General features: G+C 48.9%; 1 protein-coding gene across 4 annotated transcripts in view; it reads left to right on the top strand.

Moving 5' to 3' along the window:
* sez6a (seizure related 6 homolog a) overlaps nucleotides 1–14,555 on the top strand; it is a 34,246-nt gene extending 19,691 nt beyond the window's left edge. The window contains exons 5-17 of one of the 4 annotated variants that reach the window (XM_079447913.1): nucleotides 1,331–1,516; nucleotides 1,736–1,904; nucleotides 2,402–2,568; nucleotides 2,654–2,848; nucleotides 2,953–3,091; nucleotides 11,072–11,268; nucleotides 11,552–11,746; nucleotides 12,169–12,360; nucleotides 12,576–12,770; nucleotides 12,922–12,957; nucleotides 13,084–13,192; nucleotides 13,275–13,374; nucleotides 14,405–14,555. In XM_079447913.1, the coding sequence (XP_079304039.1) occupies nucleotides 1,331–1,516; nucleotides 1,736–1,904; nucleotides 2,402–2,568; nucleotides 2,654–2,848; nucleotides 2,953–3,091; nucleotides 11,072–11,268; nucleotides 11,552–11,746; nucleotides 12,169–12,360; nucleotides 12,576–12,770; nucleotides 12,922–12,957; nucleotides 13,084–13,192; nucleotides 13,275–13,374; nucleotides 14,405–14,434 (1,910 nt within the window). In that variant the 3' untranslated portion in view covers nucleotides 14,435–14,555. Of the gene's footprint in view, nucleotides 1–1,330; nucleotides 1,517–1,735; nucleotides 1,905–2,401; nucleotides 2,569–2,653; nucleotides 2,849–2,952; nucleotides 3,092–11,071; nucleotides 11,269–11,551; nucleotides 11,747–12,168; nucleotides 12,361–12,575; nucleotides 12,771–12,921; nucleotides 12,958–13,083; nucleotides 13,193–13,274; nucleotides 13,947–14,134 lie in introns of those variants that run through there. The other 3 variants (XM_079447914.1, XM_079447912.1, XM_079447911.1) reach the window with 3 other exon arrangements.
* The last annotated feature ends 1 nt before the right edge of the window (nucleotide 14,556 follows it).

Raw genomic sequence — 14,556 nt, 5'->3', positions numbered from 1 at the left:
AAGATCAGAAATTGTGGTCCCTTAACACATATATAGAAGTCACTTTAATGCACATCCCAATAAAATCCTTAGACATCCCAACATCCTTTGAGTTTGGCAGTCATTTACAGAGTTTCAGGCCAAACGCCTGTTGAGTTTTAATGCATTTGAAGCACACGTGAACTCTACTAAACAGAGATCAATAGCGCTTCTTTCAGAGAGATTAAACCAGAGAGAGTCATAATGCATTGCTGTGCTCTATGGATATTTATGTGCTGCGGTTAAATGCTTCTTTCAAATGGTCAAGGGCTCAATAAATTCTATTAAAGTCAGAGAGACGAAGCTCTGGGCCACGAAGAGCACTGACACGCTCACCAAAGCAGTTAAATTAATGAAGCAATTGGCACATAGTGCCATGATGCCAGCATTTCAACGGGCTAAAACAAGGTGCAATCTAAAGGACAAATTCATGAACCCGTTGCTCAAGTTTAATGTATCACAGTCTTCGAAGCGGCATCTTTATTAACCTAAATTAATTTAGCAACAGCACAAACTGAATAACATTCGGTGACATACAGAAACTCTTTTCTCACTATACTGATGTTAAGTGGTGAGATTTGATGCTTCATTAATTATTGCCACCTATTGAGATTTAAGTCTCCAAACTATTTTTTTTCCATCTCCAAGTTCAGAAGTTGCTTCTTCCAGCAGTTTATGAAATTCCAAATTGCTATAATGCAGAGATCTGCAAAAGGAAATGCATCGACTTCCATAAGCAGACCTCAATCACGGACCATCACGTTTCATTTTGGACCGACCCTGAGAGGTTTTATCCCCTGCGATTTTAAATCTCTGTAAATTCTGCCAGGGTTCCCTGATAGACAGACTGGATCCGCGTTATATAAAGTCCTGGCATCTGTTGGCCGTAACCCGCCAGCCACGGATCAGTCCTGCTGTGCGTGAACAGAATCATTATTATTTGTAATAGCTAAACAATTGGGCATTATGGAACACTAATCGCCATGGAAACAGTGATGAGGAGACTGGCTGGATGTTAAATGTGGTTTCAGCACAGCCAGCACTTTAACAATTGAGCAAAAGACGAAAGAAGTCTTGCTCAGATTTGAGCATCTTTTATTATCAACCTCTCAGGGGAAAATGTTATTGCTCAGAGTTAGTTCATAGTTCGGAAAAGTTGATGGAGTTCGTTTCGGTTTCATTTCAGCTTGTTTCTCCTAAAATTGCTTAGGAGAAATAAAAACACAAACAAATGAGACAATTGTTATACCTGAAGATGGATTTGTAAAATAAATGTATTTTACATCTGTAAAATCTGTATCTCTATCTTCAGCTTTTGTTCTTAGTTGTGTCTCTCCGCTGACTCCTAATCATGGCGACATATCAGTCACTAGTCTCCAGGTAGGGGCCGTGGCTTATTTCTTCTGTCTCGATGGCTATCAGCTCCAGGGTTCTGCCTCCCTCACCTGCCAAAATGCCAGCACGCCCTTCTGGAACAGCAGAGAGCCCGCATGCCAAGGTTTGAGATCAACCCAAAGCTTGAAGTTTACCTTCACTTTTAAGTACTTTCCGCCCTCGAGAATTCTTCACGTCAGAAGTTTCATTTAAATGAACCCTTGTGACTCCTACAGTCTCATTAGTTTTTGACAATCTGTTGGCAATTTCTGTCAATGCATAATGAAATGAATGGAAATTAATGCAGCAAATTCACTGCAGTTCCTCTCTGTCTCTTGTCTAGTTGCTTGCGGGGGAACGTTGAAGAATGCCACTCAGGGTCGGATCATCTCTCCGGGGTTTCCTGGAAACTACACCAACAATCTGACGTGCCACTGGGTACTGGAGGCCCCTGAGGGCCATCGGCTACATGTTCACTTTGAGAAAGTGGCACTGGCCGAGGACGATGACAGGCACGTGCTCTTTGTGTGTGTGTGTTTTCTTCATTGTACTTCCCCAGAAATTAATTCTAACTTCTGACAAAGCCTCCTACAGTATTGAAGACATCCGAGAATGTAAATTGGATGAAACAATTAATAAATAAAGTGAATGGTGTTTTATAAATCGGTCCTTGATTCTGATTGGCTGAGCTGAGTTCTTAGCCGTTATAAAATACCCCGCTTTATAACAGCTGACGGCATTACAAAGCCTAAATATCCTTTGATTTACTTTGTTTTATGAAACCTTGCCATGCAAATGGAATAACCATTTTTCCCGCTTTGCGTTGTGCCACAACGCCCTAGCTGTTATAAAATTAAAGAAATGCAAAAGTCTTGAATTCATCTTTTAATAATAGAAAATTACAAAAACATACATTGTGTGACGATGTCTGTTGTTACAATAACAACGAAAATGTATAGATCATATTTTAATGTTCAGTTTGATTGACTTCAAGGTTTTGTTGTTTCAGGCTGTTGATAAAGGAGGGGATGAACATTGAATCTCCTCCCCTCTATGACTCGTATGCAGTGGAGTATCTGCCCACTGAAGGAGTGACCAGCAACGCCAGGCATCTGTTTGTGGAATTCACCAGCGACGAAACAGGCACGTGCACTGGCACGGCCATCAGATATGAAGGTACGAGCACTCATATAGACTTTCTGAAAGCAGGAAGATGATCAAAGTAATTTTTAAATGTTTTACACTGAGGTGTGTCCTACAGCGTTTGCAGAAGGAAGCTGTTACGAGCCATTTGTCAATTATGGAAATTTCTCCACGAGCGATCCGGTGTTTAGTGTCGGGTCTGTGGTGGAGTTTTCCTGTGAACCGGGTTACACACTGGAGCAGGGCGCTGTTATTTTAGAATGCGTCAACCCCGACAATCCCCAGTGGAACGAGACACAACCGGCCTGCCGAGGTAACCGTGCATGTGCATCTTAAAGAATTATAGCCTTTCTTTCATTTTTTACCACAAAAAGTCAACAAGCACAAGCTAAACTTTGGGTCTATCGTGGTTTACAGCTGTGTGCAGTGGAGAAATAAGCGATTCGGGCGGCGTGGTGCTCTCTCCAAACTGGCCTGAAGCATATGACAAAGGTCAAGACTGTATCTGGGGTCTGCACGTGGATGAAGACAAAAGAATTATGCTAGACGTCCAAGTGTGAGTATCAGACCTTCACTATGAGGAAGTGGAAGAAATCCATACAGTGATTGGACAAAAATGGAACAAACGTGATTCACTTGATGGTTAAAGGTCCAGTGTGTATTTTTGGGGAGGATCTAATGACAGAAATGCTAAATGATAAACATAACTATGTCTTCAGAGTTGTATAAAGACCTTAGATAAGCGTTATGTTTTTTTCTTAGAATTTGCTATTTCTATCAACATAGCGGGTCCCTTTGCATGGAATTCGCCATGTTGTTTCTACAGTAGCTCTAAATGGACAAACTGTCCGGAGCGCGTTTCGTAAATACGATATCTTCTTCGGCAAAGAAGCAACAACGTGACGACATCGTTGTGTAGTGCTTCAACAGAGAGGGGGAGGAGTGAGCCTCCGGTTGCAATTCACAACCTCACTGCTAGATGCCGCTAAAATCTCCACATTGCTCCTTTAAAATCTGACCTGCTCTCCTTTAAACATCCTGATCCATTATGACAAGTGTTTTAAGTGTTTCTGATAAAGGGGGTGTTTAAACCAGATAGGTATTATTTGTATGTCTGTATGTGTGGACAGATGGCAGATTGTGTACTAGCCTGGCTTGTTGTTGTGTGAAAACTTGTTTTTCCTCTAATGAGAATGCTTTGGCTTCGCCATTAGCATTCGGTGCAGTTCACCAGCTTTCAAATACAGGGGAACAGTGTGCATAATGACAGCAGATTAATTGATTTAACACAGACATGGAGGCCACCCCCAGACTCATTAACACCGAGCGGTAATGGGCCAGCACACAGGTGACAGACTGTAATATACATAACTATGACTTCAGAGGTGTATAAGACCTTGCATAATAAAGCATTATGTTCTTATTACCTTAGAATGAGCTTTCCCCTTCAGTCGGTCTCTCGACGTTGTGAGAGACTGACTGGGGTTTGATCCTGAGAACCTACCCTCTCCGAGATAATTAATAATTAAAAAACGCCAATGGGCTTGGCGAATGGCACGCGCACGCCAGTCTCCGCCCCGTGCATACGGGTATAAAAGGAAGATGGCGGCGGTCATTCACTTATCCTTTGTTCTTCGGAACCTGTGTGTTTCTTCATGCAACGCACTTTTACTCGACTTCGAGAAAACTTTTCCTGCTGGATTTACGACGCGGAGCAGCGGACTTCTCCTTTCGTGGACTTCCCCTGGGCGTTTCGGCAGAAGGCTACAGACCTTAGAGGTAAGTCCCTCCGGCTACGAGTATGTCTCGTAGCTGTGTCCTCGGATGCGACAGACTCATCCCGGAGTCTGACGGCCATGACACCTGCGTCACTTGTTTGGGGCTCAAGCATGCTGAGGCAGGTTTCACTGATTTGGCATGTTCCGTGTGTGCGGACATGTCAATCAGGGTGTTGCGGTCACGGTTGGCTACGTTCTTTTCGAGCGCTGCCACCACCCCGTCTGCTTCCCAGGCGTCTTCAGCCGCTGTTTCGGCGCGGTTGATCGCTTTGGCGAGCGGCGGGGGTGATTCGGGGATTCCTATGGATGTCGCTCCGTCAGCAACATGCTCGCGGACCATCCATACCCCTGCACGCTCACCTGGTTTGTCCCCTATGAGCGGCAGACAGCCGTCTCATAGCGGAAAGACTGCGTATAGGGATGATGACTCCATTTCTGTCGCTGCATCGGACAGCTGCCTGCTGGCATCTGATGCGGAAGATTCCTCTGACCTCCTGTCGTCGGGCAGTCGAGTACCAGAGGAGACGGACGCAGAGATGTCGGCCATGCTCTCTCGGGCAGCCGCGTGCATCGGGTTGCAGTGTGTGGCTCCACCCTCCCCGAAACGCTCGCGGCTGGATGCATGGTTTCTGGGAGCGGGGCGTGGTCAAAAGCCGCGCCCCGCCCCGGTGCCGTTCTTCCCGGAAGTGCATGAAGAACTCTCCAAGTCTTGGAATGCGCCCTTTTCGGCGCGTATCAGGCAGGAGGGTTCGGCGGCTGTGGCTTCCCTGGATGGAGGAGCGGCTAGAGGCTATGTCGACGTTCCCCGGGTGGAGTGTGCGGTCGCGGGCCACTTGTGCCCGCAGACGGCTGCCACCTGGAGGGGTCGACCTAGACTCCCGTCCAGAGCATGTAAGCTCTCTTCGACACTCGTGTCGAAGGCTTACAGTGCTGCTGGACAAGCCGCTTCTGCACTCCACGCTATGGCAGTCCTCCAGGTCTTTCAGGCGAAAGTCCTGAAGGACTTAGACGGCGGGAAGCCCGACCCAACTCGCATGAGTGAATTGCGCACTGCCACAGACCTCGCGCTACGGGCGACGAAGGCCACGGCGGGCGCCCTGGGTCGGTCGATGTCCACAATGGTGGTCCAGGAAAGGCATCTGTGGCTTAACCTTGCGCAGATGAGCGACGCCCAGAAGGCTCGCCTTCTAGACGCGCCCATCTCGCAAGCCGGGCTGTTTGGCGATACCGTGGAGGACGTAGCGCAGCAGTTCTCCACGGTTCAGAAGCAGACCGAGGCGATTAAGCAGATCCTGCCGCGCCGCGACGTGGCCACCAGTAGGTCGTCACGTTCTCGGCCGCAGTCTGCTTCCCAACAGCCCCGCCCTCCAGCGGTGGCACCTCCGGTTCCAGGACCCTCCCATAGGACGACCCGCCAGAGACGTCGAGCCCCGCGGAAGAAGGCATCTGTCCCCCGTCAGCAGTCCGCCAAGAGCGCTGCTAAGCGGCCCTGACGGGACGAACCTAGGGGAAGTTTCATTGGGTCCGATCCCGGCCTTTCCAACGCTGGATCGGGGAAGGACGCTGCCTGCCGCGTCTACATCAAGTCCGGGCCCTTTTCAGGGCCCGGCACCCACTTACTCACAAAGAGAGATATTTCCCCTGGGTTTTCCTCCACAGCACTCTCGTCCAGACGGTGTCTTGGATGGATCGGGCCGCCGACTGCAATCTCCCCCGGATGTTGCGTCAGGCCGCCGGAAGCAGGTAAAACTACAGAGCCGTCAGCCTCCCAGGGGGTCCCCCCTTTGCGAGGTGACCGCACTGTCAGCCACCGAACCAGCCTTCGCCGGCACGGTGAAGCAGATTGTCCCTCTGGTCCCACTGTCGAGGTTCTTGGGCGCTTGGCAGCGCACCAGCCCGTCACATTGGATAGAGAGGACAGTCCGTCTCGGTTACTCGATCCAATTCGCCAGGCGCCCCCCCAAGTTTCGGGGCATTCTGTACACCTCGGTGCGAGGAGAGAATGCTTCCGTGCTTCGGGAGGAGGTTGCCGCCCTTCTGGCGAAGGGTGCGGTCGAACCCGTCCCTATAACCGAGATGTCGTCCGGGTTTTACAGCCCGTACTTCATCGTGCCCAAAAAGGGCGGGGGGCTGCGGCCCATATTGGATCTGCGTCGCCTGAACAAACACCTGCACAGGCTGCCGTTCAGAATGCTGACGCAGAGACGCATCCTGGGCTCGGTACGTCACCAGGATTGGTTCGTGGCAATCGACCTGAAGGACGCGTACTTTCACGTCTCTATTCTTCCCCGACACCGACCGTTCCTACGGTTCGCGTTCGAGGGAAGGGCGTATCAGTACAGGGTCCTGCCATTCGGTCTGGCCCTGTCTCCACGGGTTTTTTCCAAACTAGTGGAGGCTGCCTTAGCTCCTGTCAGGGAGCAAGGCGTGCGAGTGCTAAACTATCTCGACGACTGGCTTATCTTGGCACACTCGCGAGATGTGTTGTGCACGCACAGGGACCTTGTGCTTCGGCACCTAGACCGTCTAGGCCTCCGGGTCAACCAGGAGAAGAGCAAGCTCTCCCCCGCGCAGAGCACCTCTTACCTCGGTATGGAACTAGACTCTGTCCGTATGACAGCACGTCTCACCAACGAGCGTGCACAGTCAGTGCTGCGCTGTCTGAGGTTGATCAGTCAGCATCCCTCGACATCGCTGAAGATTTTTCAGAGGCTCCTGGGGCACATGGCGTCCTCGACGGGTGTAATCCCTCTCGGGTTGATGCACATGCGGCCGCTTCAGCACTGGCTACAGAGTCGGGTTCCCTGGACGGCGTGGCACGCCGGCACCAGGCGGATTACGGTAACGCCGCAGTGCCTTCGCACTCTCTTACCCTGGTCAGACTTGACCTTTCTCCGGGCGGGGGTCCCGCTCGGACAGGTTTCGAGGCGTGTCGTAGTAACGACAGACGCCTCCCTGCAAGGGTGGGGTGCGGTGTGCAACGGGCACGCAGTATCGGGTCACTGGACGGGTCCCCGACTGCGGTGGCATATCAACTGCCTAGAGTTGCTAGCAGTCCATCTGGCACTGAGGAGGCTCCAGCCCCTCGTGCAGGACAAACACGTGCTAGTCCGGTCGGACAGCACGACTGCTGTGGCGTACATCAATCACCAGGGCGGCATACGCTCACGGCAGTTGTCGCAACTCGCCCGACGCCTCCTCCTCTGGAGTCAGCAGGTGACGAAGTCCCTGCGGGCCACGTTTCTCCCGGGATACCTAAACCAGGCAGCCGATGCGCTCTCTCGTCAGGGCATTCCCCGCGGAGAATGGCGGCTCCATCCCCGCGCAGTCCAGCTCATATGGGAGCGGTTCGGTCAAGCACAGGTGGACCTGTTTGCCTGCCCGTACTCCACCCATTGCCCGCTCTGGTACTCCCTGACCGAGGGTCCCCTCGGCACGGATGCCTTAGCACACAGCTGGCCGCGAGACAAGCGGAAGTACGCCTTCCCCCCAGTGAGCCTCCTTGCACAGGTCCTGTGCAAGGTCAGGGAAGAGGGGCATCAGGTTCTGGTAGTTGCGCCATACTGGCCCACCCAGACCTGGTTCTCGGATCTGGTAGATCTGACGACGGCCCCCCCCTGGCCCATTCCCCTGTCGAAGGACCTGTTGTCGCAGGGGAAGGGCACGGTTTGGCACCCCAACCCAGGCCTCTGGAGACTCCATGCCTGGCCCCTGGACGGGACGAGGAGACCCTAGGGGGCTTGTCGGTAGCGGTCCGGGAGACTGTTCTACAGGCTAGAGCCCCTGCCACTAGGCGGTTATACGCCTACAAGTGGCGCCTCTTTTCGTCCTGGTGTTCTCCCCGGGGGGAGAACCCACGGAATTGCCCGATCGGGTCGGTGCTGGCCTTTTTACAGCAGAGACTTGAGAGTAATCTCTCCCCTTCCACTCTGAGAGTGTATGTTGCGGCCATTGCTGCACATCACGATCTCGTGGAGGGTAAGTCTCTCGGTCAGCACGACCTGGTCAACAGGTTCCTCAAGGGCGCGAGAAGGGTGAATCCACCTCGACCGCGCTCTGTACCCTCTTGGGACCTTAACGTGGTCCTACAGGGCCTTGGTACGGCCCCGTTTGAGCCCCTCGGAGTTGCCAGTCTCCCTCATCTGTCGATGAAAGCTGCACTCCTGACGGCGCTCGCCTCTATCAAGAGGGTGGGGGACCTACAGGCATTTTCCGTGTCCCAAGGGTGCCTAGAGTTCGGGCCCGGCGACTCTCACGTGGTCTTGAGACCCCGGCCCGGTTACGTGCCCAAGGTTCCCACCACTCCCTTCCGGGACCAGGTGGTGAGCCTGCAGGCGCTCCCCTCAGGGGAGGAAGACCCAACCTCTAATGTGTTGTGTCCAGTACGCGCGCTGCGCCTCTATCTGGACCGCACACGGAGCCTAAGAAGCTCCGAGCAGCTCTTTGTCTGTTACGGAGGACAGCACCCGGGGGGGGCTGTCTCCAAACAGAGACTGGCGCACTGGATTGTGGATGCCATCACGGTGGCATACCAGTCCCAAGATCGCCCGTGCCCGCTGGCAGTGAGGGCCCACTCCACCCGGAGTGTGGCCTCCTCGTGGGCACTGGCACAAGGCGCCTCTCTGGCAGACATCTGCAGTGCTGCGGGTTGGGCTACACCCAGTACCTTTGCAAGGTTTTACAATCTTCGCGTAGAACCAGTAGCAGCCCATGTCCTTAACGCCCCCGGCGTGTAGGACAGACTCCTGTTCTGGGCGTACGCCTGCGAAAACGCCTTCTCCCCTTGCTAGGTGAGACTACGGCGTTATTAGCCTCCCTACTTTCCCCTCTAGGCGAAGCATAGGCATTCCATCCATCACTAAGCATTGCACTTGGTAACAGACTGAGCGGAGCCGTCTGTTAGAACCAGGTCCATTATAGGTAGAGTCATCCCCGCTCGGGCAGACCCCTGTATTAGGACTAGTGCCCCATACGTAGTGACTCCCCGCTGGGTCGTCCCGTGTGTTGAATTCCTCACTCAGGATTTCCCGATTGGTGAATCTGTGACCTCCCCGCCGGTGGTATCCCACCTGGATTGTCCCCCTATTCGGGCTAACACCTTCCGCATGATGTTCTCCCCGCAGGGGAGACCATGTTAGTATCTCCACATGTAACCTCCCCTTGGTAGGATGTGGCCTCCGTAACACACTCTTCTAAGAGAAGAGCAGTGTTCCCCAGTATTCGGCTCCGGACAGCTCCTCGCTACTAGAGGCGTACGCCACTGTCCGTGAGGCCGTCAGTAGAGGCTTCTCAGTATGACCAATACTATGTGACTGGAAGATTACGTCTCGCGGTAGCACTATTTGGCACTAGCCCAGTCAGGGTCGCTCCGCTAGAGGTCGTGATATCGGTGCAAGCGCTGTGGCGTTTAAGATTGATCCCCAGTCAGTCTCTCACAACGTCGAGAGACCGACTGAAGGGGAACGTCTCGGTTACGTCTGTAACCTCGGTTCCCTGATGGAGGGAACGAGACGTTGTGACTTCATGCCACAACGCTGCACCGAATCACTGCAGTGAACGTTCCAGGTTCCTCAGTACAAAGGGTAAGTGAATGACCGCCGCCATCTTCCTTTTATACCCGTATGCACGGGGCGGAGACTGGCGTGCGCGTGCCATTCGCCAAGCCCATTGGCGTTTTTTAATTATTAATTATCTCGGAGAGGGTAGGTTCTCAGGATCAAACCCCAGTCAGTCTCTCACAACGTCTCGTTCCCTCCATCAGGGAACCGAGGTTACAGACGTAACCGAGACGATTTCTTTCTACATACACAGCAGGTCTCCTTGTATGTAATTCGCCATGTTGTTTCTACAGTAGCCCTAAATGGACAAACTGCTCTCCAGAGTGCATTTCGTAAATACGTTATCTCCTTCAGCAAAGAAGCGAAACCATTACGACATCTTAGTCCTGTGTCAGCCACCGTAATGCTTTGAAAGGGAGGGGGGAGTGACCCGTAAGTTGCAATTCGCAACGTCACCACTAGATGCTTCTAGATGCTTCACGTGACCTTTGAGTGAACAAGCACCTTGATCGTCTGTCTTGTTTAACTCACACGGTTTGAATCCCTCTTCATTTCCTTGAGAGAATCGAGCTTTATTTAACGAGGTTTAACGAGAAAACGAGATTGATTTAATGTCGTACGGAGGAAAACAGAGGCATAAATCTCGTTTCTTTGCAGAATGTCACCAACCGGCTAAACGCAGGCCCCCGATAGATACGCGTATCCAGACTTTGTCCTTTATTGCCATTTAGCATGACAGAATGCAAAACATGATTGATTCTCGCCGTGAAGACTGCATCATTTATTTTTCCATTGCATTAGTCATTTTTGTTCGGAAATGAAGATGAATTGCAGAATGACATCGACAAACCATCTGGAGAGAATGCGGCTGGTCACATGATGCCTACTTCTGTTAGAAATGCCTTATTCCTCTTAATTTAAGGGATAGTTCACCCAAAAATGAAATTAACTTTTCAGTCCAATCCAGAATTATTTTTTCCTTTCTTTGGAATGCTAAGATAATGGGTATGATTCCCAGGAAACTGTTTACCTTGTAAGTCACTGCATACATGTATACATCTAAGTGAATAAGAATTGAAGCGGCAAGGCTTTAGAAAGCACAAATACCGTTAACGCAAAGTTTTAAAAAGCTCAGCCACCAGGGGTACAAGTATAAACACAACGTGTTAAATAATGTACATGCATGTGTGTTTCTGTTAGGCTTCGCCTAGGAAGGAACGACCTGCTTACCTTTTATGATGGAGATGACCTGACGGCCAACATCTTGGGTCAGTACAGCGGTTTCCTTCCTCGATTCAGACTCTACACCTCTACGGCCGATGTGACCATCCAGTTTCAGTCTGATCCGGCTTCCAACGTCTACGGATACAACAACGGCTTTGTGGTGCATTTCTTTGGTAGGAAACACTATAAAGACACTTCTTGTGAAAACCGTGATTGACATGTCTGTTTAGCCAGTGCTTGTATTTTCCTAAATGAATCATGTCTGAAAAGAGTGATGGGCACTCAGCGATGAGCCCCCAGTGTAATGGAGATGACAACCTGCTTGGCAGTGCCCATGACTGGCACAGACACTGATGGATAACTGTTGTCTCAAAGCAGCTTTATTTAGATGCAGAACGGAAAAAATGTGTTCAAGTATTTTTGCATTTTGTTCTGTCCCCGTCACCCAAATATTAGAAGTGCCACGTAACGACACCTGCACAGAGCTTCCCGAAATTCCTAATGGCTGGAAGAGCACGTCTCATCCCGACCTGACCCACGGAACCGTGATCACCTACCAGTGTTACCCAGGGTTCCATCTGCAGGGCTCGGAGATCCTGATGTGCCAGTGGGATCTAACATGGAGTGGAGACGTACCCTTCTGTGAGAAAAGTGAGAACTAACAATAAATTTAAAGGTCACGCCAGATCCTTGGTGCCTCGTTCACACTGGGAAAATTTTACTGATGTGATTTTAATTGCTGCATAGAATTAAAAGCGGTTTAGATGCTCCCTACTGGTGAAATGCGGTAATAACAGCTCACTATTATAATAGATGCTAAAATACATACACTTAGCATCATACATTTTGCATCAATATTATGACATGTTTGCAAACATGGCTTAAAGTTTTAAATAAGCTTACATTATACATTTAATCTCATTAACTTTTACAATTTTACCCTCCAAATGACCTTAACACGAATGTAAGCCTCTTGGGCTCACATAAGCTCATTGTGCCTTGTGTTCTTTGTAAAAAAATGTCGCCTAATTTATGGGATTTGTAATCTGTCTTTGTTAATGATGTTTGCCTAGTTATGTCGTGTGAGGATCCAGGGCTGCTGGCGAACAGTCGCAGGCTGGTTAGTGGCTCTCGTTTCGCTGTGGGGTCTTCGGTGGAATACATCTGTAATAAAGGTTACTCAATTTCTGGCCCTGGAGTGCTCACCTGCTACAGCCGAAATACCGCGGACCCCAAGTGGAGTGAAAGACTGCCCAAATGTGTTCGTAAGTTATTGTAACGTGGCATACACACTTATTAGTGAGGTCTTAAACAATGCTATGTGGTTGTACAAAGTCTGATCCAGCTCAGATACCAAAATAAACTTAAATGTTCCAACTTGAGTTTTTATATTTTACTGCCACCTACAGGACTTTGAGGATACATGTGCTGTGGTTTGTGTTTGGATGTTGAACAGAATGAGATCTCTGTTTTTTTCTAGCTGAGCGATATGAACCCTGCAGTAACCCAGGTGCCCCCTCCACGGCTATCCAGAGGACAGAGAAAGCTTTCTTCCAGGCAGGAGAGACTCTGAGTTTCACCTGCCGTAACGGCTATGAGCTTCAGGGTGAATCTACAATTCACTGCCTCCCTGGACATCCCTCTCAATGGAGCAGTGCGCCCCCTATGTGCAGAGGTAAAAGGTGCACTCTTAAAATCCTCAGGTCATCCATAATAATTCCCATTAATGAAAGTGAATAGTGAAGGAGATTTAACACCCTTTTTGTAAATGCTAATGTGTTCCTAACCTTTTATTTGAACTGTTTCTTGTATTACCTTTTTTGCAGCATTGTCTGGAAACAAAGATGAACACAAACTAAATGGTAACAGTTATCATTTTCATATTTAGTCAAATCTATGTCTAGATTTAAAAAAATATATCACAGCCTTTAATCTCTCAAATGAAGTAGATCTCATTTAAAACCTTTGCTGTCATTTTTACTCTATAGCCGGTGGAGCAGAATTTGGGGTGGTGGGCATCAACATTGCCATCGCGGTTCTGATTCCTGTAGCTGTGGTGCTAATACTTCTCCTGGGCGTTTTCTTCTGCGTCTCAATGTATGTTCCAATTGAGGTTTCAAAGAACAGAGCTGTTATATGTTTTGCTTGTTTTTGGTAATGAGGTTGTCTTTGTCTCTAGAACTCAAAGCAAGACCCTTCAACTCCCTGGGTCATCATCTCCACCGTATGACAACATGACTGAAGAATCTGCATTTGACAACCCAGTTTATGAGACAGGAGTAAGTATGGACGACATGAGCCTGAGAGATGTCGGCTCACACAACACCATCGTCCTGTCCTGATCAGCCCTGCATGCCATTCTGTCATTCACCAGCAGAGGGAGTCATTCCGTCATTAACCAGCAGAGGGAGCCATTCTGTCACACTGCCCTACCATTCCATCATTTTGCCATCATGATTCTCCTCTCTGTGGAACAAATTGTGAGACATAAAAGAACAGAGATTGCATAGAGGGCTAAACAGAATATTGAATATGTTTATTCTGGTCTTAATTGCTGTCCTGTAAATTATCTGATAAAACTATGTGATCATAGTTTTAGTGCTATGTCAAAACAACTAGAACTCTAAATTGATATAAACTATATAAATACTTAATGTTGGTCGTTTGTTTTTGGGGTTAAAATTATTTCTTCAATAAAAAGCTACAAAATACTGTATCGTAAACATCCAAATTTGCAGTGAAATAAATCTGTAAACCAGATAATGTATATTTCTACCAAGGCTATTTTCTCATTTTTAAATTCCATTTGGAATCGATATGATTTTCTCATTAAAACTAATTTTATGTTTGCACGTTTTCATTATAATGTTTTCATTTTTATTCAAATTATAATAAACTCCAGATTTGTATATTTATGTTAAAGAAAATGATGCAAAAAGCTTTGTATTATTTCACCCTAAACATTTTTTGTGTATACGTTTTACACTGTTCAGACAACTGTACACTGTACGGTCATGTAATAATTTGCTTATCTTTCAGGATTCAAGGCAATACGAGGTGTGTATGTAGAAGTCATCTATCACTTGACACCTCTCCTCGATGATAATATCTCTACGTTCCCATTTTCTGCCGGCTCCTGTATTGTTTCTCTAGATGACTTTTGCCAGCACAGAAAAGATTATGGACAGTATGATGTTACTGAGGCCTGTTTTGTTCTTGTGTGTTAAAAAAGCCCAAAGCTCACGCTTTGAGTTTGGACATTATCAGAGAGTGAAGGGTTCTTTGTTTCTCTTTTGGGGGACATCGAAGGTGAAACCTGTTTTTATCCACATGCAGTAAAACCCTTGGGACTCTGGAGGGGAAGTGGCTGGAGGTTCGGGATGGTGATAAAGCCGTTGGAGGATAACACTATTGTTACAGCACGGGGACTTCTGGCAGAAATCTTTGTAAATAAACTTTCA

Source organism: Barbatula barbatula (assembly GCF_947034865.1).
Source record: "Barbatula barbatula genome assembly, chromosome: 24".
NCBI lineage: Eukaryota > Metazoa > Chordata > Actinopteri > Cypriniformes > Nemacheilidae > Barbatula > Barbatula barbatula.
The sequence above is the reverse complement of the archived record's forward strand: the minus strand, read 5'-3'. Positions and strand labels throughout refer to the sequence as shown.